Source organism: Lynx canadensis, chromosome A3, assembly GCF_007474595.2.
Source record: "Lynx canadensis isolate LIC74 chromosome A3, mLynCan4.pri.v2, whole genome shotgun sequence".
Lineage (NCBI taxonomy): Eukaryota > Metazoa > Chordata > Mammalia > Carnivora > Felidae > Lynx > Lynx canadensis.
In genome coordinates, this window is record NC_044305.1 from 23,243,557 (window position 1) to 23,266,617 (window position 23,061).

Sequence of the window (23,061 nt, forward strand, 5' to 3'; positions counted from 1 at the left end):
CTAACATACAAATTATGAAGAATAACCCATTTTAAGACCTCCTGTGTATCCCAAGTGGATTTATTCCAGTAAGGGGTGCTTGCATTATGAACAGTAGGTAGGTTTCTTTTTCTAAGGCTCTGGTCTGCTGCTGTTCACTAGGCTTCTTATACCATACCTCACATTGCACACTGGAAATGCACTCGCTCTTGTCAATGCCCTTTTCCTGGAGTTGCTCAGGAAGGTGGTCCAGTACTGTTGTCTTCTACACTCTGCAGGCAATAGGCAGGAGTCTGATTAAAAGAAGGTAGATGAAAAGAATGTAGATTCCAGCAGGGCAGGCTGGTGGGCAGAATTGGCGGCCCTAGTAGGTGTCTATGTAAATTTTGGTATAAATCACATTTTCCTGAGTTCTATCTACCTTGCAGAATTTGTGCTTGTTATTTAAAGTTTATTCTTTGATAAGTCCTACAAACGTGGAGTCCAGCAGTTCCTGTACTCCTGCCCTAACGGACAAATAGAACGTGTGGTAGATGCAGAATTATTTTCCATCAGTGTATAAGTCTAGTTGATACAGGTCATGGGAAGAGACCACATGAGGCTCACTGCTCATGTGGAGTGGCCAGGTGGATTTCAGATTGGACTGGATTGCAAGGTGTGAGCTGTTGCTAAAATGGATGGAAAAGAACACATTTTTAGGCAGTTTGGTTGTGGTTCATTAGTTATCGTGTGTCCCAGGGCTAATCATTTCCTTTCTCTGGTCTTAGTGTTTTAGAAAATTAGATTAAGCTAGATAATCTGATTATACCCAGTTTCAAGCTTCTGTGAGCCTGTATACCCAGCCTTTCTGTTTCTGGAAGTTTGTAGGTAATTTGAACCTTAAAACTAAAGAAAGGCCAGTGGAACTCAAAATTTTGGTCTGATGATGGCTCTGCTGCTTTTTCTGAGTGTGACAGCAGTCTCACTGCAGCTTGAGAATTTCATTAGGAGAGAAAAGTAGGGAGGGCCTTCATTCCTGCCACTCTGGGGCAGGTGGACCAGCAACATTTTTCTTGGTTGTCCCATGAACCGACAAGTTTGATGATGGATACCACAAAAGGATCCATTTATGAGTACTGAGATAGAATCAGTTAACACATTATTGGGCACTACTGTATTAGTGTCAGGCAGGGCATACTTTCCATCGTTGGCCTCATTTAATCCTCAAAATAACCCTGTAAGTTGGCACTATTGTTATTATCCCCACCTTACAATTGGGGGAAATCCAGGGGAAAAAGAAGCAAAGTGACTTGCTCAGTTCATTAATAGTAAGGGTAAGCAGATAATATCAATCATAAGCGTCTGCATGACTCCAGAGGGAGACTCCTCCTTTAGTGCCTGTCCCTTACTTTTGGGAGATGTGAAGGGCCACTGGCAGCACCCTTCTGTCAGGGGTCTTGAGCTTGCTGGGGAAGGGACTCTGACCTTGCTCCAATACTCTGTTTATTTTGAGGTAGGCAGTTGGAGGCTTTGTGTAAACACATCAGAGTCCTAGGCACAGAACTCCCCACCAGTACAGTCCTATTTTGCTGAAGGCTACGTGTTCTTCCTCAGTTGCTTCTTTTCCCCCTATCAAATTCACTCCTCAAGCTAGGTTCTTTTTGAAGAGTTGGACACCAGTTGTATTTGTTCAACTTTGGATAAGTCTTTTGGGGATATTGATGTAGTTTGACTTTCAAACTTTTTTGACTGTCACAGAATATAGTCACAGGAGAAACCCTGTGACTGTTTACTGTACCATATTTTCCCCTTTTCACTTTTTGTGTGACATTCACATTTTAAGCTTTATACTATTGCCAAATACAGTGGCAACCAGACTTCTAAGTATCATATAGATCTAAACCAAATTATTGCTTAACATTTTAGTTTTAAACACAATTTGAGTAGCCTATGATCATATGTATTAATAAAAACTGTGTAGTTTTATAGTAAGGATTTTTAAGTAAGGATTTACATATTTTGTTCAGTTTGTGACCTGTGAGGCTGTCTTTGGGGCTGCTAATTTAAATTTGGGATATCTGTGTTATACAGAAGGAGAAGCAGGGGTTAAAGAAAAACTTGTCTACTGTATCCATGTCTCTTGATGAGGCAGAGAAGGAAAGGAACAGTGGTGGTGGGCATAGTTTGTCTTTTTAATCTGAAGGGAAAGGAGTATTCCATCCGTGGTGTTCTGCCCATTGGGACCCTGTGGAGAATTTCCTGATTGGCTTTCAGGACTTGATCTAGCATCTGAGCTGCTCCAGCATGCCAAGGTAGGCAACAGGAGTGTGAGCATGGCTTTGGTTTGTTGGAGTGATCCTGCCACCCAGACATTTTGGTGCTCTATTCTCCTCTTCGAAGCCCGAAAATGAAATCTGGTTTTTTTTTTTCTTTGTTAGGACTTTGGGAAGGGAAGAGGGCAGTGTAGTTCCTAAACATGAAGGAGTGCTCAACTGGCACTGAATGGATCCAGGTGGATCCGGGAGAACAGATCTGTTCTTAGATTTTTGAAGGGCAGAGTTAGAATCTCCAAGGCAGGGGAGGGGATGCCATAGAAAACAAAGGACAAGTTACTCCCTATCGGCAAAGTGGGATTCCCTATCAACAATGATAAACTGGCTAGCTGTGGGAAGGGAAGCCCTGATTTTTAGGATTTGCCCCATCTCTGTGGCTTAAACCTTTACCAAATTCACTTACAAAATTATGTGATATGTACCACTCATCTCTTGCAAACCATACAGGCCTGCTCCAGCACACTGCTACAAGCCTCCCTCAAGGTGTTTTGAATTGCTGTCCTGTGCTTAGGTCTGTGCTGTGTGAAATAGGAGATCCTGAAGCAGTGTTTGTTCTGCAGATGTTTGTTATTTTATGGACAGTCGAGGAGCTGGAAACATTGACAGTTATGGTGTAGACTGAGTATAGTAGTCCAGGGTGAGAAGTTGTTGAGTGATCGAAATATTGTGAAAAAGAGAACATATAAGAGGTAGACTTGAAGGATAAATAATAGCTAATAGTTATTGGTAATAATAGTTGCAGGATGTGATAAGCACCTTGCATACATTATATACAGCTTTAGAAAAAGATTATACCCCCCACTTTACTCTCGAAGAACCTGAGCCTTAGAGAGTATTTTGCCCAAATTACATAGGTAGGACATCGTTCTGGTGGGTGCATTAGTAGTACCTCATTGTGGCCAGGGAGAGGAGTAAGGCCAGTATTTGGAGCCTGGTCTCTTGACTGCAGAACCCATACTCTTGCCCACTACATCATGTTGCTGTTGGATACAAGAAGGAAAGTTCTTCAAAAGAGAAGGATATGACTATAGTCCAAAGTTCTAGAGGAGAGGAGCACCGGGGTGGCTCAGTTGGTTAAGCATCCTACTTCGGCTCACGTCATGATCTCATGATCTGTGGGTTTGAGCCCTGCATCTGGCTCTGTGCTGACAGCTCAGAGCCTGGAGCCTGCTTCAGATTCTATGTCTCCTTCTCTGCACCTCCCCCGCTCGCACTCTGTCTCAAAAATAAATAAATGTTAAAAAAAAAAAGTTCTAGACGATATAGAAGTCAGAATATTTGAGTTTGGTCCTCATTTTGTTGAACCTGATGTGTGTGGCCTTATCTAAATCACATTTTACCTCTCCGCCTTGAATTGAGGGACTTGGATTGGATGCTCACTCAGTTCTTTTTTATTTCCGTCAATAGAGGAAAGCAGCCTACAGGGGAGAGCACAAGGGAAGGAGGCTTCAAGTGGTAGAAGACAAAGGAAGAAAAGATTGGTGCTATATATACTTAGTTGTTTCTGTTTGCAGTTCCTGACTAGCACAGAATGGAAGGCTTGGGGGTGCTGGGGGCACATAGAAATAAGCTAGTCTTGTGTTGAGTGTTCTAGAAAGCTCATTTCTTCTTGATGGTTTCAAGCAGTAGGCTAGGACTAGATTTGGGTCGTTTCTGAGGATCCCTGGATTATCACTCCTTTCCCAGTATTAATTCAACAGATATTTACAAAGTACCTGCTATGTGTGAGTCACTAGAATAGGAACAAGACAGATTTGGTTTCTTCCCATGTTGAATTTATAGTCTACTAGAGGTAATAGATAATAAGCAAGTAAATAAACAAGTTACACATTTTGATAGGTTTATGAGAAGCTGGGTATTGTTGGGTTGGAGTCAGGGAAGGTCTCTGACTTTGTTGAACTGAGAGTGGAAATGAGACCAGTTAAGAAATGCAGAGACTCTTATAGACATCCAGGCAAGATATGCTGGCTCAGAATATTGGCAAATATTAGACCTTTTTTACAAAAATAAATGAGAAAGTTTTAGAGGCTTTTATTGACTCACTTAAATGTGATATTTAATGTGGTTTTATAAAATTTCAGTCCTATAAAGGATGCTGAAAGTCCTATGGGATTAATTATAATGGCACCAGATGAAAAGTAAAGGAGTCTGGCTTAAGGACGTAGCTGTTCAAAGGATATGGAATAGAAGAGTGACATGAACTAGGAGTTTTAATTATGTAAGATTTCCAAACAGGTAGGCTTGGAGCTAGATTTTAAAGGAGATCAACAGGATTTGGGGGAGAGTAATACTCCCAGGCATTAGATAATGTAAAGGGAATATGATTCAAAGGATAGAAAACCGCACATTATAAGGATTTGCTTATAAAGAATTGCTAATTCCAATGAGAAGCCAAGGGGGCAGATTTGTGAAAAACAACTGTGGTAGCACAGGAAGCTCGGACTCTCAGAAATGGAATCCCATCCCATTTGCACATGTAGGTCCACAGAATTCTGATTGGGGTTTTAGTCTGGTCAGAGAAGAAACTAAGAAAAGATAGAACAGGACTAGCTGTGGGGAAGGGGTGCAAATGGTAATAGGCTAGGAAAGAATGCTCTAATCTGCCAGAAATTGAGACCTAGCACAAGAAGAAGCGCCTGTCCCACTGCCAAAGTGTCTTCCCCAAAGCCTCTTTGTCTCTGGGATCTTAGAGAAGCCCTGGAGGGAGGGAAAAGGCCGCAGCTCCAGTTGCCTGTAACTTTACCACCACAGATAATTACTGCTAATACTTTGTAGTTCTCAACAAAGTATCAGGGATAAACCCGTAGTTCTCTAATATAAGTCCTCCACTTAAACTTTTCCTCAACATTTTATTGTGAAAACATTGAGTATACAGATATACAGTAAATATCCATATATCTACTATTTAGGTTCTACAATTTAAATGTTTCTATATTTGTTTTACCACATATCCATTCAACATACCATTTACTTATTTATTTATTTATTTATTTATTTATTTATTGTGGATTTAAAAGAAATTGCAAGTATCAGCACACTTCATAAATATTTCAACATGTCTTGAGTTCATCATTTCTTATAGGTTTTTTTGGGGGGGGTGGTAACATTTACATACGGTAAGATGTATACATCTTAAGTGTATCATTAGATGGCAATGAAAAATGCATTTGTGGTTCACATTCCTATCAAGATGAGGAACTTTTCCATTCCCTCTAGAGTTCTCTCTTCAGTTAATACCTGCCCCTCCCCTGGGGGGCATGGGAAGAATAACCACTATTCTGAATTTTTTCATTATAGATCAGTTTCGCTTGCCTTAAAACTTTGTAAGTGGAGTCTATGTATTTTATGCTTCAGATTCATCCATGTTACAGATATTAATAGTTTGTTATTGCGTAGTTTTCTCTTACATGTATAAATATTAAGGTTTATTCATTCTCATATTGATGGACACTTGGGCTGTTTCAAAATTTTGGCTATTATAAATAAAGCAGCTATGAACATTCTTGTATAAATCTTTTTGTGGACATAACGTTTTCTTTTGGATAAAAATCTGGGAGTGGAATTGCTGTTTGACTAGATGCATATTTGGTTTTCTAATAAGGTGCCAAACTGTTTCCAAAGTGGTATATTTAATGCTTTCACTAGCGATGTATGAGATCTCCACATCCTTGACATTTGGTATTGTCAGTTTTTCTACTTTTAACTGTTGTGGTGGATATGTGATAGTATCTCATTGTGGTTTTAATTTGCATTCCCCTGATGACTAGTGCTGTCGATCACTCTTCCTTTGTATATTTCCAATCCATATATTTTCTTTTACGAAATATCTGATCAAATTCTTTGCCTATTTTTAAATTGTCACTTAGTTTTGAGTTCCAGGGGTCCTGCATTTAAATTTTAAAGCTCAGTTGTACAAGATAAGAATAGAGATTTACTGCTGGAGAGTAGTTCAAATGGAAAAGGCCTGAAAGTTTGAGTTGAGCAAAAGCATGTTACCATTTATTCAACAAATGGTGCTTAGTACATGGTACTTATAACCATGTACTAACTGATATTAGGGATACAGAAATAATACCCAGTCCTAGTTCCATAGATTATGGAGGTAGACAGCCCATAGATTATGAGGGTAGACAGACAAAAATCGAAATTTTGGTGGCAGTTTCAGTGTTAAATCACTAATATTTAATTTACTGAATACCCACCATAGGGTAGGTCCTGTTGTAGGTACTGGAGATAGGCAAACCAGATGTGGTTCCTACTCTAATACAGCTTACTTTCTTATTTTCTGTATATGGATGAAGACCATGCAAAAGCTTTGATACAGGGAATGAGATTGATGTGTGTATGTGTGTCAGAAGTGAAACCTGGTTGGAACATACTTATGTGGCTAGATGATTAGTTAGATAAGGGTCAGGTCTTGCAGGGAGGGCCTTGTAGACCATTGTAAGAACTTTGGACTTTGAGTGTTTTGTGATGCCAATCCAGAGTTTTGAGCAGAGAAGTGGTATGACCTAGTTTCTGTTTGGTTAATAAAACACTGTGTGTGTGTGTGTGTGTGTGTGTGTGTGTGTGTGTGTGTTTGCTTGCAGGAAGATGATGAGGAAGCCATGTAATCATCCAGAGGAAAGATGATAAATTTTACTTTGGGATTGTGGGTGAAGCTTCATAAAGCAATGATGTCATAGCAGAACTTTGGATGACAATACATTTTTTTAGGCAGAAACTGAGAGGTATCAGCTTGTGCGTGTGTTTGAGGAACCAGAAATAGCTTTGGATTACTACTTGGTTGGGTGGTAGAATGGTAGGAGGTAGAGCAGACTGGGAAGGGGTTTGAAGGTTGAATTTTTAGGGATGCAGGGGCACCATATTGTTACAACTACTGCATTCCGTGTAGATGTGCCCTCTGGAGTTGTGCCTTAAGGTGACCTTGCTAGGGATTTTGGCTCTGAATCTAAGGGCCGTGGGCAGCTATGCAAGGCTTCTAATTAAGGTGGAGACTCTGGAAGCTGACATCAAGGAAGACTAGCTGAGGCAGTGCTTAAGGAGAAGCCAGAGAGGAGGCAAGAGAACTCTGGATTTAGGTAGAGGTTGTTGAACCAGAGGTAGAGGCTTTGGGCTTTGAATAGTGAAGAGGACTTGAGTTGTGGTTTGGGGAAAAAAAATAATGAAGCCCTTTAAAAATTACAAAGTAAACTAAAATATGGAAACAATACAGAAGTGTATTACAGAAGTGTAAGGATCATGTAAAATCCTTACCTTCATCCCACTTCTCTGAGGTACACCTAAAAGTTGCATTTCTTTGGTGTGTTGTCCACTTTTCTGTGTGTGTGTGTGTGTGTGTGTGTGTGTGTGTATTTTGTCAACATATTCAAATCTATTGTATATACACATACAATTGAAGTTTAACATGGAGTCCTACTTTTCTTACCATTTTTTCATATAATACCAATATAATATAGTTCTGCCTTATATTTTACCTGCTGCTGCTCAACATTCCATTGTTTTAACGTATCATAGTTTACTTAGTACATAATAGACCTTTAAGCTGTCTCAGGTGTTTTACTATTCTCAGCAATAGTGAAATGAACATCCTTCATTTGTTTCTGCTCTGCAGAGAACATGTAAAGTGAGAAGCATGGAGTCAGACTGTGACTTGGGGAAGTTGTGGTCCCACTCCTTTGGGAGAATGTGTTCTCTGTGTCTTCTCCTTGGGGAACTTTCAAAGGGAAGATCAGGTTGCTCAGAGTCTACAAGCCACATTCTAGGGGCAACATTCAAAAGAACTGGGGCCCTTTTTCCAGATATTAGCTGGGGGTTTCACTGCTTCCAGGTCAGATGGGTTCTCAGAGAGAGATGGAATAAGGCTTTCCTGTGGAAATTTAGACTGGGGAGATACAGGACAAATACGTAGAAATGAGGATTCAGCAGACTTGAGTTGGTTTGGGTGGGACTTTATGGAACAGGACTATCTAAATGGATTAAGAGAGGAGCGCCTGGGTGGCTCAGTCAGTTGAGCATATGAGTCTTGAGTTCAGCTCAGGTCATGATACCAGGGTCGTGGGATTGAGCCCCACACTGGGCTCTGCACTGAGCTTAGAGCCTACTTAAGATTTTCTCCCCCCCGCCCCTTCCTCTTTCTCTAAAATATTTTTTAAAAATAGATTAGGAGAGTGGTGGGTTTTCCATCATTGGATGCTTTCAAGTAGGGACTGAGATGATATGAATAGGCAGGCAGTTTGTGACGCAAGCTAAAGTGTAATAGTTGTTCCAACATCAGTTGATAATAGCACTCCAGATGGAGAACACAGGGCACCAAGATGGGAACAGCACTATCTGTGAACTAGGTTGGGGGAAGAATTGACTGAGGGTCAGTTTAGGGGAGGCTAAGGCTGGAGGCATCCTGGGGTATAGTGCTGGTACAGATGGTCTGCAGGTGTATGGGTCAGCAAGGACACAGATGTAGTAACAAGTCTGAGGGTAATTATTATGGGGACTGTAGGAGGAGGGGTTCCTTGGGAGTCATGGTGATCCATGCAAGAAGATAATGTTTCAGCTGAGAAAATGGATGGATTGGAGAAACTTGGTCCTTGATTGCCAGTCAGTTTGGAGGTGGCTGGGCTGGGAGCTGAGGCTGGAGATAGCCTTTTGGATTTCATTCAGCAAATATGTATTATCTAGGTGCTTGGGATACAGCAGTGAACAGAACAAACAAATATCCCTTCCCTCATGTTTATATTCCCTCAGTTTCCATTCTAGTCGGGAAAACATTATATATAGTATATTAGACACTGATAAATGCTAAAGAGAAAAAGCAGGAAAAGGGTATGCAATGTCAGTATTAGTAGGGTTAAAATTTTAAGTACCTAGAAAAGGAGAGCCTTTTTCTTCATAATGGAGATGACAATTTTGAATGAAGACCTAGAGGGAGTGAGGAAACAAGTCGTGTGGATAATATGAGGGAAGAAACAAGCTTATTTGAGGAATAGCAGGCAAGCAGACCTGTGTGAACAGAATGGAATGAGCAAGAGAGATGTTAGGAAATTAGGTTAGAGAGATCTAGATCTTTCAAGACCTTGTAGACCATGGTAGAGTTTGGATGTTTTCTAAATAATAGGAAATCATTAGAGGGTTTGGGCAGAGGTGTGACATGACCTGACTTAACATTTTAACAGAATCACCCTGGTTGCTGTACTGGGAATAGTCTGTTAGCGTGAGGATGGAGGTGGAGGTGGGGATGGCATAGGATAAGGGAGACAAGTTAAAGAGGCTGATGCAATAAGCCTGGTGACAAATGATGGCTTGGACTGGGTAGTGGCAGTGAGAGTAGTGAGGAGTTGGACATGAGCAGCTGATTTTAGGCTAGGAGATTGAGTTGGGGGCGATCCTAACACCATCTCAAGATGCAGGGCCCCACAGTTCGTGAGAAATCATTGGAGGAAGAAACTTTTTGGGGAGTAGTATCTGGATCATGGTCATGTTTGAGACAATGTTGGGACTGGAACTTGGATTAGGATCTGATCTGGGGCCAGTAAGAGGGTCAGAGTGAGATTCATTGATCTCTGAGAAGATCAGGGTTGGATTCTGTGTCTTAGGAGTATTATAGCGATTTTAGGGTGAAGACTAGTTTGGGGTCAAAGTTGTTGATGGAGGCTAGTATACTTTTTCTGCATCTTCCCATCATACCAGGGTTGGTTGTACCCACCATGTCCTGTCCCATGGAGTTCACCTAAGGAATTAGAGGAGTATGGAGGCTCTAGGATCTTCTCTTCCTTGGGTGTCATGGAGCTGGATACAGGCTCAGCCCTGCCTGGGTGAAGCCTGCTGGCCTTCCTAAGCTGGGACCTGTAGTCAGGGAAGGGTGGAAAGGGTCCTCAGTGCTTGACTTAGGTCCTTTCTTCCCAGATGGCCCACTGTGTGACCTTGGTTCAGCTGTCCATTTCCTGTGACCATCTCATTGACAAGGACATCGGCTCTAAGTCTGACCCACTCTGCGTCCTTTTACAGGATGTGGGAGGGGGCAACTGGGCTGAGGTGAGAAGGACTGTGGGTTTAAGGTTGTGGAGGGAGGCTAGAACTATTTTGGGGGTTGAAGAGTGTATGACTGTTACGCTAATTGGCCTCTGCCCACAGCTTGGCCGAACTGAGCGAGTACGGAACTGCTCGAGCCCCGAGTTCTCCAAGACTCTGCAGCTTGAGTACCACTTTGAAACAGTTCAGAAGCTCCGATTTGGCATCTATGACATAGACAACAAGACACCTGAGCTGGGGGATGATGACTTCCTAGGAGGGGCTGAGTGTTCCCTAGGACAGGTATGTAGGGCTAGGGATTAAAATCTCTCAGACACATGTTCAGTAAGAGCCCTAACAGACCACCCAGACTGTCTGGAACATGGAGGAGGTGGGGGTCAAGCAAGACCTAACCCTGTCTGAGATTTTGCTCTCCCACCTACCCCTGCTCTGCCCCAGATTGTGTCCAGCCAGATAATAACTCTGCCCTTGATGCTGAAGCCTGGAAAACCTGCTGGACGGGGGACCATCACGGTAAGGAAGAACTCTGGGGGAAGGGGGTTACGTCAAAGAGGAATTCATGAGGTGATACAGTCTCCTGCCTCCCTTTCCTAGGTATCAGCTCAGGAGATGAAGGATAATCGCGTAGTGACCATGGAGGTGGAGGCCAGAAACCTAGATAAGAAGGTGTGTCTGGAAGGAGGAGGCCTTGGGGATTTAAGAATTAAGGGGACAGGGATGGTATGTTGGGGGGCAGGGGTGAGGACTGGTATAGTTGTCTCTCCCTTCGTCTTACACTGGGGTCTCTGTGGCATTGACAGGACTTCCTGGGAAAATCGGATCCATTCTTGGAGTTCTTCCGTCAGAGTGATGGGAAATGGCACCTGGTATACAGATCTGAGGTGTGAGACCCCTGGGGTTGGGCTGAGTGGGTTATGAGAGAATCCCTGGGGCTTGTGATTATCAAGGTTTGGAACATAGGGAGAGCAAGACTGTACATGGATAGGGAAGGATGACAGCTCCCCATATGCCATCCCAGAACTTACTAGAGGCCTTGCCCTCCACCTTCAGGTAATCAAGAACAACTTGAACCCTACATGGAAGCGCTTCTCTGTTCCCCTTCAGCATTTCTGTGGGGGAGACCCCAGCACACCCATTCAGGTGAGGAGTTTGCCTCCTGAATGGACCGACCAGGGGCAGAGAGCCTGGGGAGGGATTTATTCTCACTATATACACATACTCACCTCCCCCTCTTCCCCCTGCCTCAGGTGCGATGCTCAGACTATGACAGTGATGGTTCACATGATCTCATTGGTACCTTCTACACCAGCTTGGCCCAGCTGCAAGCAGTCCCGGTGAGTGCCAGCCCAGCTCAAGGGTGTTGAGGTGGGCCTAAAGGACTGCAGCCCCAGGGAGGGAGGGAGGGAGGGAGGGCAGAGCAGCTCTAGTTCTGGCTGATGCTCTGGGAGTTTCCTACCCTAGTTTTTCTTTCCTCACCAGGCCAATTTTGAATGCATCCACCCTGAGAAACAGCAGAAAAAGAAAAGCTACAAGAACTCTGGGACTGTCTGTGTCAAAATTTGCCAGGTGAGACACTAACCCTTGTGACCCAGGCTCTGACCCCTGTGCTCCATGGCCCCAATTTCTTCACCTCAGCTGTGATCCTGGTTTCATCTACAGGTTGAAACACAGTATTCGTTCCTGGACTATGTGATGGGAGGCTGTCAAATCAACTTCACTGTAAGTTGCTTTATCAGGGGCAAGAGAACAGATCTGGAGCTCAAAGTGGCCTTCAGCTCCCCTCCTCCCTTCCTCCCAGGTTGGTATAGACTTCACAGGCTCCAATGGAGACCCTTCCTCCCCGGACTCCCTGCACTACCTGAGCCCAACAGGGGTCAACGAGTACCTGACAGCACTGTGGAGTGTGGGCAGCGTGATTCAGGACTATGATTCGTGAGTAACTTGTTCTCTTGCCCGCCCTCCTCCCTGCAGATGTTTCAGCCTCTAGGGTCACAGTCCCCTCTCTGCCTCTTCTCCAACTCACTGTCTTCCCACAGGGACAAGCTTTTCCCAGCATTTGGATTTGGGGCCCAGGTGCCCCCTGATTGGCAGGTGAGCACTCCTCCCCAACTCCTCTATTTTCAGTGTCAGGGTCCTGATTTGGGGGGATGACGTAGATTTGCTGTCTGGCACCCAGCTTTATGTGGAGATGCAGGGATGTATCCCTACAGGCATATGCACAACAAGTACTCAGGACTAAATAGTTCCTATACAATGCTTGGCATATACCATAATGTCCTGTTTCTTTACACAAATATGACCATGGAGAAAGAACCTCATTTTCATTCTTGCCTTCAGGTCTCCCATGAATTTGCCTTGAACTTCAATCCCAATAACCCCTACTGCACGGGTAAGTTCCTCCAACCTCCAACATAAGGCAGATCTGTCCACACCTAGAGGGCCAAGCCTGTGCAGACAAGGGAGTGTGGGGTAATAGGGGCAGGTATCTGATCCTGTTGTCCAGAGGAGTGGATTTTAGAGCTAGGTCTCTAAGAGACTCAAATCTAGGTCTCAAATCTTTATCTTGCGTCTTGCTAAAACCATGTGACTTGGGGCCAGTGTGCTTTGGCTTCATAAAAAGGATAAATACTATAAGATACTGAATATTTAAGGAGAAGATATATGTAAAGTTTGAAGAAGTAAGCCTCGGCAAATACCAAGTGCTCTCTATTATCATCTTTGCCTGGAAGCTCAGTGGTACTTATCTGGGCATCAGTGGAAGCCTTCGTTCAGCTCTTTTTAGGGTACTTTTACCCAAACTCTTTTGTCTAGAGAGGTTCCAAACCTCGTGGCTCCCCCAACATGGACAACAAACTAAAGTGGTCTGTATATATAGACACACACATATTTTTTTTCCTGAAATGTTTGAGAATTATAGTGAATAAGTCCTATCCCAAGTTTGCCTCCGAGACCCCACCAACTTTGCTCCCTTTATCCCTAAATAGTTAAGTGTGTGTTTCCTAAAGTCAAAGATAATCTCTTATGTAACTACAGTACAATTCCCAAAATCAGCAAGTTAACATCAATACTATTATCCAGTCTAGAATTTATTCATGTTTTGCCAGTTGTCTTTTACAGCATAAAGAAAATCTCAGATCGTGTAATGCATTCACTTGTTTTGTCTTCCAGAATTCTTCATGTCTGTCATGATAATTGAAATTTTTTAAGATTATAGGCTAGGTAATTTGTAGAATGTCTCACAGTTTGGGTTTACCTGGTATTTCCTTATGATAGATCCAAATTATGTACTTGTGGTGGGCGTTCTTCTCAGTGCACCATGTCAGGAGGCCCATGATGTAGATTTATCCTACTACCAGTCATGTTAACTTTGATCACTTGGTTAAAGTAGAGTCTACTACCAGGTTTCTCCACTATTTGTAATTAATAAATATCTTTTGGGAAGATACTTTGAGGCTATATAAATATCCAGTTACTCATTAACTAGGATTCTCTGGTTTTAGCTCATATTGATCTTTGCGTGAATCAGTTATCTCTAAGATTGCCAAATGATTTTGTAATTCCTCCTACATTTATTAAGAGCTTCTTAGACTGAGTTATGGGGGGAGGAGGGAGGTTGGAAAAAAAAATTAAGAGCTTCTTCCTTCCCGGTAATTATTTAATATCTATAGATTCTTATTTTAGTAATTAGATTATAATTCATTATTAAGTGGGTTGTAATCTGATGCTCAACTGTCCTAGATTTGTTTATGAGACTCCTTAATTAGTGTTAACTCAAGTTGTGATTTAGGGCAAGTACTCTTCTTCTCTTTGGTCTTAATTTTTCCATCTGTAGGATAAGGTTAAGTACCTTGGGTTATAGGGGTGACCAAACGAAATGCACCCAGGTTCTCAAATCTCCTTGGCCAGGATGGGGTGATGTCAGGACTGACTCAACCCTGAAGAGGCTCAGTATTTTAGTGTGGTTTTTTTTTGCCCTCCTTTTCTAGGCATCCAGGGCATTGTGGATGCCTATCGCCAAGCCCTGCCCCAAGTTCGCCTTTATGGCCCCACCAACTTTGCACCCATTATCAACCATGTGGCCAGGTTTGCAACCCAGGCTGCACATCAGAGGACTGCCTCGGTGAGGATCATGAGAGGTAGAGGTAGTGGTGGGCAGTCTTGGTCAAGGGCTCCCTTTAGGACTACGTAACAAGGGACTTCTTGTCAATGTGGGGATGTGTAGCTGGGGTGTTTGGAGGGTCTGCCTCAGTTTATGAATGGGCTTATCCCCAGCAATACTTTGTGCTGCTGCTGCTGACCGACGGTGCTGTGACAGATGTGGAGGCTACACGTGAGGCTGTGGTGCGTGCCTCACACCTTCCCATGTCAGTGATCATCGTGGGTGTGGGTGGTGCTGACTTTGAGGCCATGGAGCAGCTGGATGCTGATGGTGGACCCCTGCATACGCGCTCCGGGGAGGCAGCTGCCCGTGATATAGTGCAGTTTGTGCCCTACCGTCGCTTCCAGAATGTAAGTGGGGCAAGTTTGGGGGCAGATCAGATCTGGGAGCTTACCCCTCCACCTCTGTCTGAGTGGGGATACTTACCCTTTCATCTAAGTCTGGGCAAGTTTGGGTGTTGGGATTTGTATCCTTTCTTTGCTATGAAATGTAAACTATGGGATGCTTTTAGGGGGCCACCACTGACCTTGCCCTTCTTCTCCTGGCAGGCCCCTCGGGAGGCACTGGCACAGACTGTGCTCGCAGAGGTACCTATACAACTGGTCTCCTACTTCAAGGCCCAAGGTTGGGCCCCATTCAAGCCACTTCCACCCCCAGCCAAGGGCCCTGCACAGGCCGCTCAGACCTAGATTCCTTTAGGGGGTAGGCTGTGGCTAGTCCTCAGCCTTGTGTCCCCCAAGGACACAACTCAACCCTGCACACATTCCCCAGTGCTTGCACTTTACATTTTATATTTTTATATTTGTTCCTGCTATTGTTGCTTTTGATCTCTCCTGCTTGCCCCTGGAGTCCTTTATTCAATAAAAATCAATGAAGATCACTGCTTTGGCACCACTCTGTGTTTTTAAGTGGAAATCTGCTGTTAACCATGTTCATTTCTCCTGAGCCTCAGTTTGTCCACCTTAGGAGTTGTTGAATGAAGGATACCTCTGACAGCATAGCCCCAATCAAAGAAATTGGATATTCCTGTCTAGATGTGTAGAGACACTGACTCTGTTTTTAAAAAATACAAGGATCAAGTGTAAGCCAAACACCCAGCCTGCACTGCCTTAGGACAGAGCTGAGCTGGGAATGAAGACAAGGTGGAAAGTGCGAGGGGAGGGAGGAGTTTTATGATGGTGCATGGATCATGCTAGACTTCCTGCAGGAGAGAGCAGTGGTGGTTCTAATCCTAAAGATAGGCCACAAGCCTGAAATTTTTAATAGCTATTTTTTTCTTACTAGAAAATTAATATGTGTATTCATTGTAAGAGAAAAAATACACAAAAAATATTATCATCTAAACTCCAATGTGCCAATAAAGTATTTGGTACAGATTTTTTAGTCCATAATGCAGATTTATAATGTATACATGTTTTTTATTTTACAAAAATGGGATCATATTGTGTATACTATTTTAACATGCTTTAAAATGTATGCTAGTTACTACAAAATTATTTGAAATATAAAAATAGATAATGAGAGGTGAAGGTTCATGTGTTTCCTAAGTCTGACATCTTTTTTCTAAGTAGGATATTATACATACTCTTTGTACCTTGTTTTTGTTATATTGGGTGTCTTGCCCATTAGAACTTTTGGTGACCTTATTCTTTTTAATGCCTATGTATTCTGTGTATGAGCGTATTGTAGCTTATTTAGCCAGTCCATTATTGAGATTTGGGTCCCATCCGATTTTGTTCTGCTACAAAGTGCTGTAATGAATATCCTTGTACAGTTATCTGTGCAGCAGTATTTCTGAAGGATTGGTTCCTGGAAGTAGAAATGCTAGATCAAAGGATAAGAATATTTAAAATTTTAATAGATATTGTAAAATGCTCTCCATAACAGGTTTTTTTTATTTTTTTAATTTTTTTACCCCTTTTCTGTTAATCTGACAGGCAAAAAAAAAAAATTTGTCATTTTTAGCTTGGATCTATTTAATTTTGAAGGCTAGATGTCATTCATGTGTTTATGGTTACATTTCTTCTGAATAGCCTGTTTATAGGTTTTTGCTGTTGTTCTAGCCCTTATTCTCATCCATGTTGAAAATACTTCCTCCCAAGTTATTGCCTTTTCATGCGTAGTATCTGTTAATCTGTAGAACTCTTTTGATATGGAAGTTAATTATGTATACCAGTCTAGCTTGCTTTTTAGGAAATTATCCATATATCTATCATTAATAACTTTCCATGACATTACACATTCCCTTAAATACTAACATTTCTGTTGGCTTCATATTATTTTTGTAGCATAATTTATCTTCTTACATACTGTTTGGTTTTGTCTTTATAAACAACAGTGTGATAAATATCCTTAAAAGTATTATCTTCAATTACATTGATGTATCCTTTGGCTCCATTCTTAGAAATGGTGATTAAAGCATATAAAAAATTTTAAGGGGCGCCTGGGTGGCTTGGTCGGTTAAGCGTCGGACTTCGGCTCAGGTCATGATCTCACGGTCTGTGAGTTCAAGCCCCATGTCGGGCTCTGTGCTGACAGCTCAGAGCCTGGAGCCTGTTTCAGATTCTGTGTCTCCCTCTCTCTCTGCCCCTTCCCTGTTCATGCTCTGTCTCTCTCTGTCTCAAAAATAAATAAACGTTAAAAAATTAAAAAAAAAAAATTTTAAGGCTTTTGGTTCCTATTGTCAAAATGCGCTCCAGAAAAGCTGTATTAGTCCATATTTCTAACCTTAGGCTTTGAGAGCACTCAGAGTAATTTAAATTACAAAAGTAACAAATACCCTGAGGGGCGCTGACTCTTGATTTCGGCTCAGGTGGTGATCTCACTGTTCATGAGTTCACCCCATGTGGGGCTTCAGGCTGACCATGTGGAGCCTGCCTGGAATTCTCTCTCTTTCCCTTTCTCTCCCCCGCCTCTCTCTCTCTCTCTCTCCCTCTCTCCCTCTCCCTCTCTCTCTCCCTCTCCTTCTCCCTCTGCCCCTCCCAAGTGTGCTGTCTCCCTCTCAAAATAAATAAAATTTTTAATACCCTGAAAATTTAAACAAATGGATATATGGGGTGCCTGGGTGGCTCAGTCGGTTAAGCAGCCAACTTCGGCTCAGGTCATGATCTCGCGGTCCGTGAGTTCGAGCCCCACGTCGGGCTCTGTGCTGACAGCTCAGAGCCTGGAGCCTGCTTCAGATTCTGTGTCTCCCTCTCTCTCTGCCCCTCCCCTGATCATGCTCTGTCTCTGTCTCAAAAAATAAACGTTAAACAAATGGATATGTGCTTCACCCTCACACATACTCATGCATTCCACTTGCATGCATTCCACATGCATTACACCTAGAGGTGTAACCAGTGTTCATAGTCTGTGTGTATATTCTTCCAAAACATGAACACACTGGGAAGGATCCTAACAACCAAGGTGTTGCATGTTCCTTTGCTCATGCTGGTCCCCCTTTTTTAATCTAGCCAAGCATAACTCATTAATCTTTTGAAGACTGTCTCCTCCCATCTTTTATTCTTCCAATTCTGATTGGACTCCTAGTATAAAGAATTCTTGAATCAATAAATGAATTGTCCTGTTTCCTGGAGCACTCTCCCCTACCGGGCTCCCTGAGGGCAGGGACAGATTGAACACTAGACTGCCTGTGCCTAGCAGTAAAGACAACCTGAGTAGGGGTACCAGGCCTGCATCTACTCTCAGATGCTTCCTAGAGGTTCTCAGGTCTCCTTAGTTTTTGAGTGTTAACCTAAAAAAAGTAGTTAACCTCTCCACCTGCACCTGGCAGGAGTTGAGGGGACTTTCCCAGAGGTTGGGGGTAGGAATTGAGCTGTACAAACATGGCTTCAGGCTGACTGGCAGCTCTGAGTTAAAGAGGGTGGCCTCTGGAGGAAGGTAGATTTGAATCCTGTGCCACTGTTCCTCACTAACTGTATGTTCTTGAGCATTCCCTGACCCGAGTGGTTTCCCCTTCCACGGTTGTGAGGATTAGTTAGACGATGTGTAAAATATCCAGAGCACCATCTCTTGCATGTGGTAAGCACTCCATAAACATGAGCTGCTGCTACTGTATTGATCTGAACTTCTCCAATAAGAGGGCGCATTGGAAAGTAGACTCCCCCAACTAATAGGCCAAAGGCAACCAGATTTCCCCCAAGAAACACCTCAGTATGATTCCAGCTTCTTTCAGCACAGACCTGCACTCTACTCCAACAATCAGCATGTTTAATGGGGTTCCCCCGTGGCACTGTCCCCTGCTCCCTCTGAAGTTCGCATGCCATGGGCTCGGACTCGATACAAGCATGTGAAACGGGGGTGGCCCCAGTTGCTTAGAATCTGGATCTTCACCTTGGGAAAGGCAGTTGGGGGGTCATTCTGGGGAGACAAATGGATCATGCCAAGGCCTGCTGTCCTAAGGGCTGCCTTCCTCCCCAATCTTCCCTCACTGTCCTATTCCTTTAACACCCTCACCCCCAGAGACACACACCTGTAGGTGGAAAGTCTGAATCTCTGATTTCTCCACATCGAAGGTGAATTTCCCCAAGAAAACTTCAGTCTCATCATCAACCTGGAGGCCCTGGTAGGTGAAGAGTGAGCGGGGGGGGGGGGGGGGGAGGGGGGCCCAGGTGAAAGAGGGAGAAAGCAACTTTATTGAGGACCTACTATGGTGTGCGATAGCTGCACACTCTCCTTTATTTTTTGGTTTTAGGATAGTGTAGTGTGGAATGTGGGCTCCAAGAAACCAGGTTGCAAAGTTTAGTCTGGCCAATTGTTAGCTGTGTGACCTTGGCAAATAAGATTGCCTTTCTGATCATTACTTTTCTCATCAGTGATGGGGGAGATGAGGGCACTTCATAGGTTGTTGAGTGGGTGCAAGATGATCCATGTAAAGTACTCAGTACAGAATAAGGGCTCAATAAAGCCATAACTAAAGTTTGGATATGGTTATAATTATTTATAACCTGTAGGCCTGAGAGGCGAGTGGTAGTATCTCCATTATGTAGATGAGCAAGCGAAGACTCAGTGACACCAATTTTCATGACTGGTGCTTACTAGGCAAAATCCGCCCCACCTCCCGTAGCCCTAGCCTCACTCACATAGACTGCGAAGTCGCGGGGGGCGCTGTTGGCTCCCCCGGTGTGTGCCACACTGGGCGGTGGGTGCTGCAGGGTGATGTCGCTCAGTTGCACGCGACCCGGTAGCCGGATCACCACCTGACCCTGGTCTCCCTCAAAAGCCCAGCAATTCCCAGGGAACACATCTGGCTGCAGGCGAGCAGGTAGATCTTCAGAACCCACGGACCGAGCGACTGCGACCCTTCCCAGCCTGGGCATTGGTTCTGATAGGCCCCGCCCTCAGCTCAACCCCTCCATCGGCCCCGCCCAGTCCTCCAACCGGGTCTATACGCAGCCAGATCCTGTCCGGTGTCCCAGTCCCTCGTACCGCCAGGCCCCGCCTCCAGCCGGGCCCATCCTCCCTCAGGCAGGGCCCCGCCCATCACCACGCCCTCAGCTCAGCCGGGTCCCACCTCCAGCGAGCTGTTGAGTCCTTTCCCCAGCAACCCGTCCCTTGCCCCGTTCCGGGATCCAAATTCCAGGCCCACCTCCAGGATAACTGTTGGCGGCCGAGCGTAGTTCCAGAAGCTGAAGCGATTCCAGAAGTAGGCAGTGTTCGCATCCTCATAGTCGTGTGATGTCTTCTCTAGGTCGATGGAGGCCCCTGGAGCAGGGAGAAGCAATCATTCAGGCTCCCAGGCCTGACCCACAGCTGGGGCAGGGTCTCTGAGGTCGGTCTCTTCGGACCGGTCATGTGCGTAGGTCTGTGTCAAGTTCTCCGTCTCTTCCCGTCTCTGAGTCTCAGTCTCGCAGTGTCTCTGGGTCTTACCCACAGAGCTCAGCGCATAGTCAGGTTTCCTCACAAAGTCTTCATTCAACCTCTGGAATACGAGCTTGGCCACTCTCTGAAAAGAGGGAGGGCAGGGCCTGGAGGGACGGAGCTAGCGGGCAGGTTTACAGGGAGGCAAAGTTCTGGGGCTAGGTTCTCTGCTATAGACTTTGTGGGTCCTGGGAGAAACTCCGAAGTAGGGACTCCGGGGCGGGGTTTACGGCTCGCGACCCAGGGAGCGGCGCTCCGCAGGGGGCTTCCGAGGTGGACTGAGCGGCGGGCCGAGACACGGGGCGGTGCGCTGGACAGCCGCGGGCTGCGGGGCTCACCTCGCTGTTGGCTGCGCGAACGCTGGACACCTCCTTGTGTAGTTTATCGAGCTGGGCCTGGAGCTGCTGCAGCTGCTGCCCCTGGGAGCGCACGCGCTCGTGGTACTCGCTGCAGGCGGGAGGTCGGCACGGGTGGGGTTGGCTCCCGGTCCCCCTGGGCGCTTCCCGTAAGGCCCCGCACAGAAGCACCTTTGAGTCCCCTAATTCCCCACCCCAGTGCCCACTTTCACCTTAGAGTCAGCATCTCCTTAGGTTCCTATGGAGGGAGGGAGGCACAAAAGACAGCACAGCTCAGTCCCACCCACTCCCTTCTCCCACTTCAGCCTGGGAGCAGCCGGACTCAAAGGGCCTTCTTTTTGAGGACTGTCCCCACCCCCGACCTGCCAGGACCTCTCAGAGACCCCCAGCCGCCTCTGGGCACAATCCCTCAGGGATCTGTCTATATCCAGCCCTTCCTTAGGATTAGACCCTCCAGCACTTGTTCCCCTCCCACCAGGCCAGGGGACCCACAAAACCTCCAGGTTCACGCACCCTGCCACGCACCCACCCTAGGATACAGACGCCCTGACTCACATTCTCCAAAGGAGGGACCAGATACAGCAGCCCCCACCAGAGTGCTGGGGAAAGAGGGGTAGTCTCAGGGGGAGCCAAGGGAGAAGGTTTCTTTGGCATAAAGGGACAGTGAGGAGAGAAAAGCCTTGAGGGGGCTCTGAAGGGGACCGTGAGCAGTTGAAGGTGCTCAGGGTGCTGAGGGATACAGGAGAAAATGTGCCGGGTTTGACTCCAAAACATCCAGGGCGGGGGCCCCAGGGGATTCGCAACCCCCTCACCTGCCAGAAAGAGGCTCAGCAGTGACAGGGCCGTGAGCAGGAAGCGGATGGAACAGACCTCCCTGAAGAACCGGAGGGAAGCTGAGGACCCAGACCCTCGTGAACCCCACAGCCCCCATGCCAAGGTACTAGACCCAGCTCCCGCCGACAGGACTCAGCCAGATCTGAGTCAGACTCAACAGCCAGATCTGAGTCAGGGTCAAGCTTTTGCTGGCCCGGCTCTGCTCCCTATCCCCTCCAAAAAGCAGTCCCTGGAGCTCCCCATTCCCTCCCTCTGACCTGTACACAATGACCAGCACGTCTCCTATCAGGGACAACGACACGCTCAGCACCCGAAGCAGCAGGCCTGGGGAGAGGAGAGGGGCCTCAGAGGGGGAAGAGGTGAAGAAGGGCTCGGTAAGTGTGGGGTTCGAGGTTCAGAAGAGGCTCAGGAAGAGGGGAGTGGGCTAGGAGCATTAGATGGGGGCACGGAGAATGAGTTCAGGCTCAGAGAAGGTGGATCGGGCTCAGGGAAGGGGCTGGAGACTGACATGGGCCAAGGACTCAAAACGAACAGGGTGTCAGAAATGAGAACCGGAGTTCAGAGAGGGGAGCTGGAAGGTCAGAGGGTTTCCGGGCTGATCTGGCCCGTACTCAAGAAGCTCTTGGACACGCGCGGTGGAGGCATCTCCTGCCTCAGATCCAGGGTCGGGAGAAGGTCGGACTGCTCCTCAGAGACTACGGGAGAGCCAGCCGGTTCTGCGGGAGCCCAAGGGCGCCATTGGGGCCTTGCGCAAGGCAGGTCCACTCTTTCCGCGGGACCAGGCCGCAGGTTCCCCAGCCCAGAAGCGGGGCAGCACCCCCCAACCGGCATTGGTCCCACTGCATGCACACCCCAGGTGTGCTCAGCACTCTGAGCCCGCCCCTCTGGGATGCTCGGTCAAGACATCGGTCCCCCGGCCAAACGGAGGCCCCGCCCCCAGACGAGTGTTGGTGCTGCCCCATTTCTCTGGTAGCCACTTATGTTAGCACCAAGGCCGCGCTTTCTCAGTGTTGTCCAATCAAAACTTTCCCCGCCCCTTCCCAGGACCGTCCATCACACCTAGATCCCGCCCCTTAGGGAAATTTTATTTGGTGTCTCCCCTCTTCACCCCATAGGCCCCGCCCCTTAGGAGGTGCCCAGATATTTATCCCCATTCCGTTCCAAGCCCCGCCCCTAGTGCCCTGCCCCCTCCCTCAGCTCTCCCGGGTTCGACCCCGCCCGCACCCGAGGCCCCGCCCCTCACGGTTGCCGCGCCACAGGCGGTCGGCCCTTTGTGGCTCCGAGGCGCAGGCTTCTGCCGAGGGCTTCCAGCGCATGTGGTTCCTCCGGGCACTCCTGCGCTCAAGACAGGCTCACCGCAGCTCGAGCCCCGGGCTCTTCTGCCCTCGGGCTCCCCGGGCCCCGGCCCAACTGACCGGTGCCCGCTGCTGTCCCCCGAGGTGACGCTCACTGAGCTGTTGCTGTTGTCGCTGTAGAAGTTGGGCGTGCGCTTATGCGGGGACGCCGCCGAGCCCAGGCGGGGGCTCCGCCGCAT

General features: G+C 46.2%; 2 protein-coding genes across 3 annotated transcripts in view; one reads left to right on the forward strand and one right to left on the reverse strand.

Annotated features, from left to right (window-relative positions):
• The window catches only part of RBM12 (RNA binding motif protein 12), a 34,760-nt gene extending 19,402 nt beyond the window's left edge, over positions 1–15,358 (forward strand). Inside the window, 15 exon segments of the mRNA XM_030309701.1 lie at positions 10,194–10,322; positions 10,422–10,601; positions 10,758–10,832; positions 10,914–10,985; positions 11,120–11,200; positions 11,370–11,459; positions 11,567–11,653; positions 11,799–11,885; positions 11,979–12,038; positions 12,118–12,251; positions 12,356–12,410; positions 12,657–12,708; positions 14,306–14,439; positions 14,592–14,828; positions 15,027–15,358. Of these exon segments, the coding sequence (XP_030165561.1) occupies positions 10,194–10,322; positions 10,422–10,601; positions 10,758–10,832; positions 10,914–10,985; positions 11,120–11,200; positions 11,370–11,459; positions 11,567–11,653; positions 11,799–11,885; positions 11,979–12,038; positions 12,118–12,251; positions 12,356–12,410; positions 12,657–12,708; positions 14,306–14,439; positions 14,592–14,828; positions 15,027–15,167 (1,614 nt within the window). The 3' untranslated portion in view covers positions 15,168–15,358.
• Positions 15,359–18,624: 3,266 nt separating this feature from the next.
• On the reverse strand, positions 18,625–23,061 carry SPAG4 (sperm associated antigen 4). 2 transcript variants are annotated; one of them, XM_030309705.1, is made up of 12 exons: positions 22,752–23,061; positions 22,139–22,243; positions 21,785–21,851; positions 21,506–21,567; positions 21,249–21,292; positions 20,906–20,931; positions 20,676–20,784; positions 20,347–20,422; positions 20,066–20,181; positions 19,560–19,727; positions 18,950–19,039; positions 18,625–18,837 (listed from the first exon to the last, which is right to left on the reverse strand). In XM_030309705.1, the coding sequence occupies exons 1-12, from the start codon at positions 23,059–23,061 to the stop codon at positions 18,688–18,690; spliced, it is 1,323 nt and encodes a 440-aa protein (XP_030165565.1). In that variant the 3' UTR covers positions 18,625–18,687. The 2 variants fall into 2 exon arrangements, with proteins under 2 accessions (XP_030165565.1, XP_030165564.1); XM_030309704.2 differs by having other exon boundaries at positions 22,771–22,843.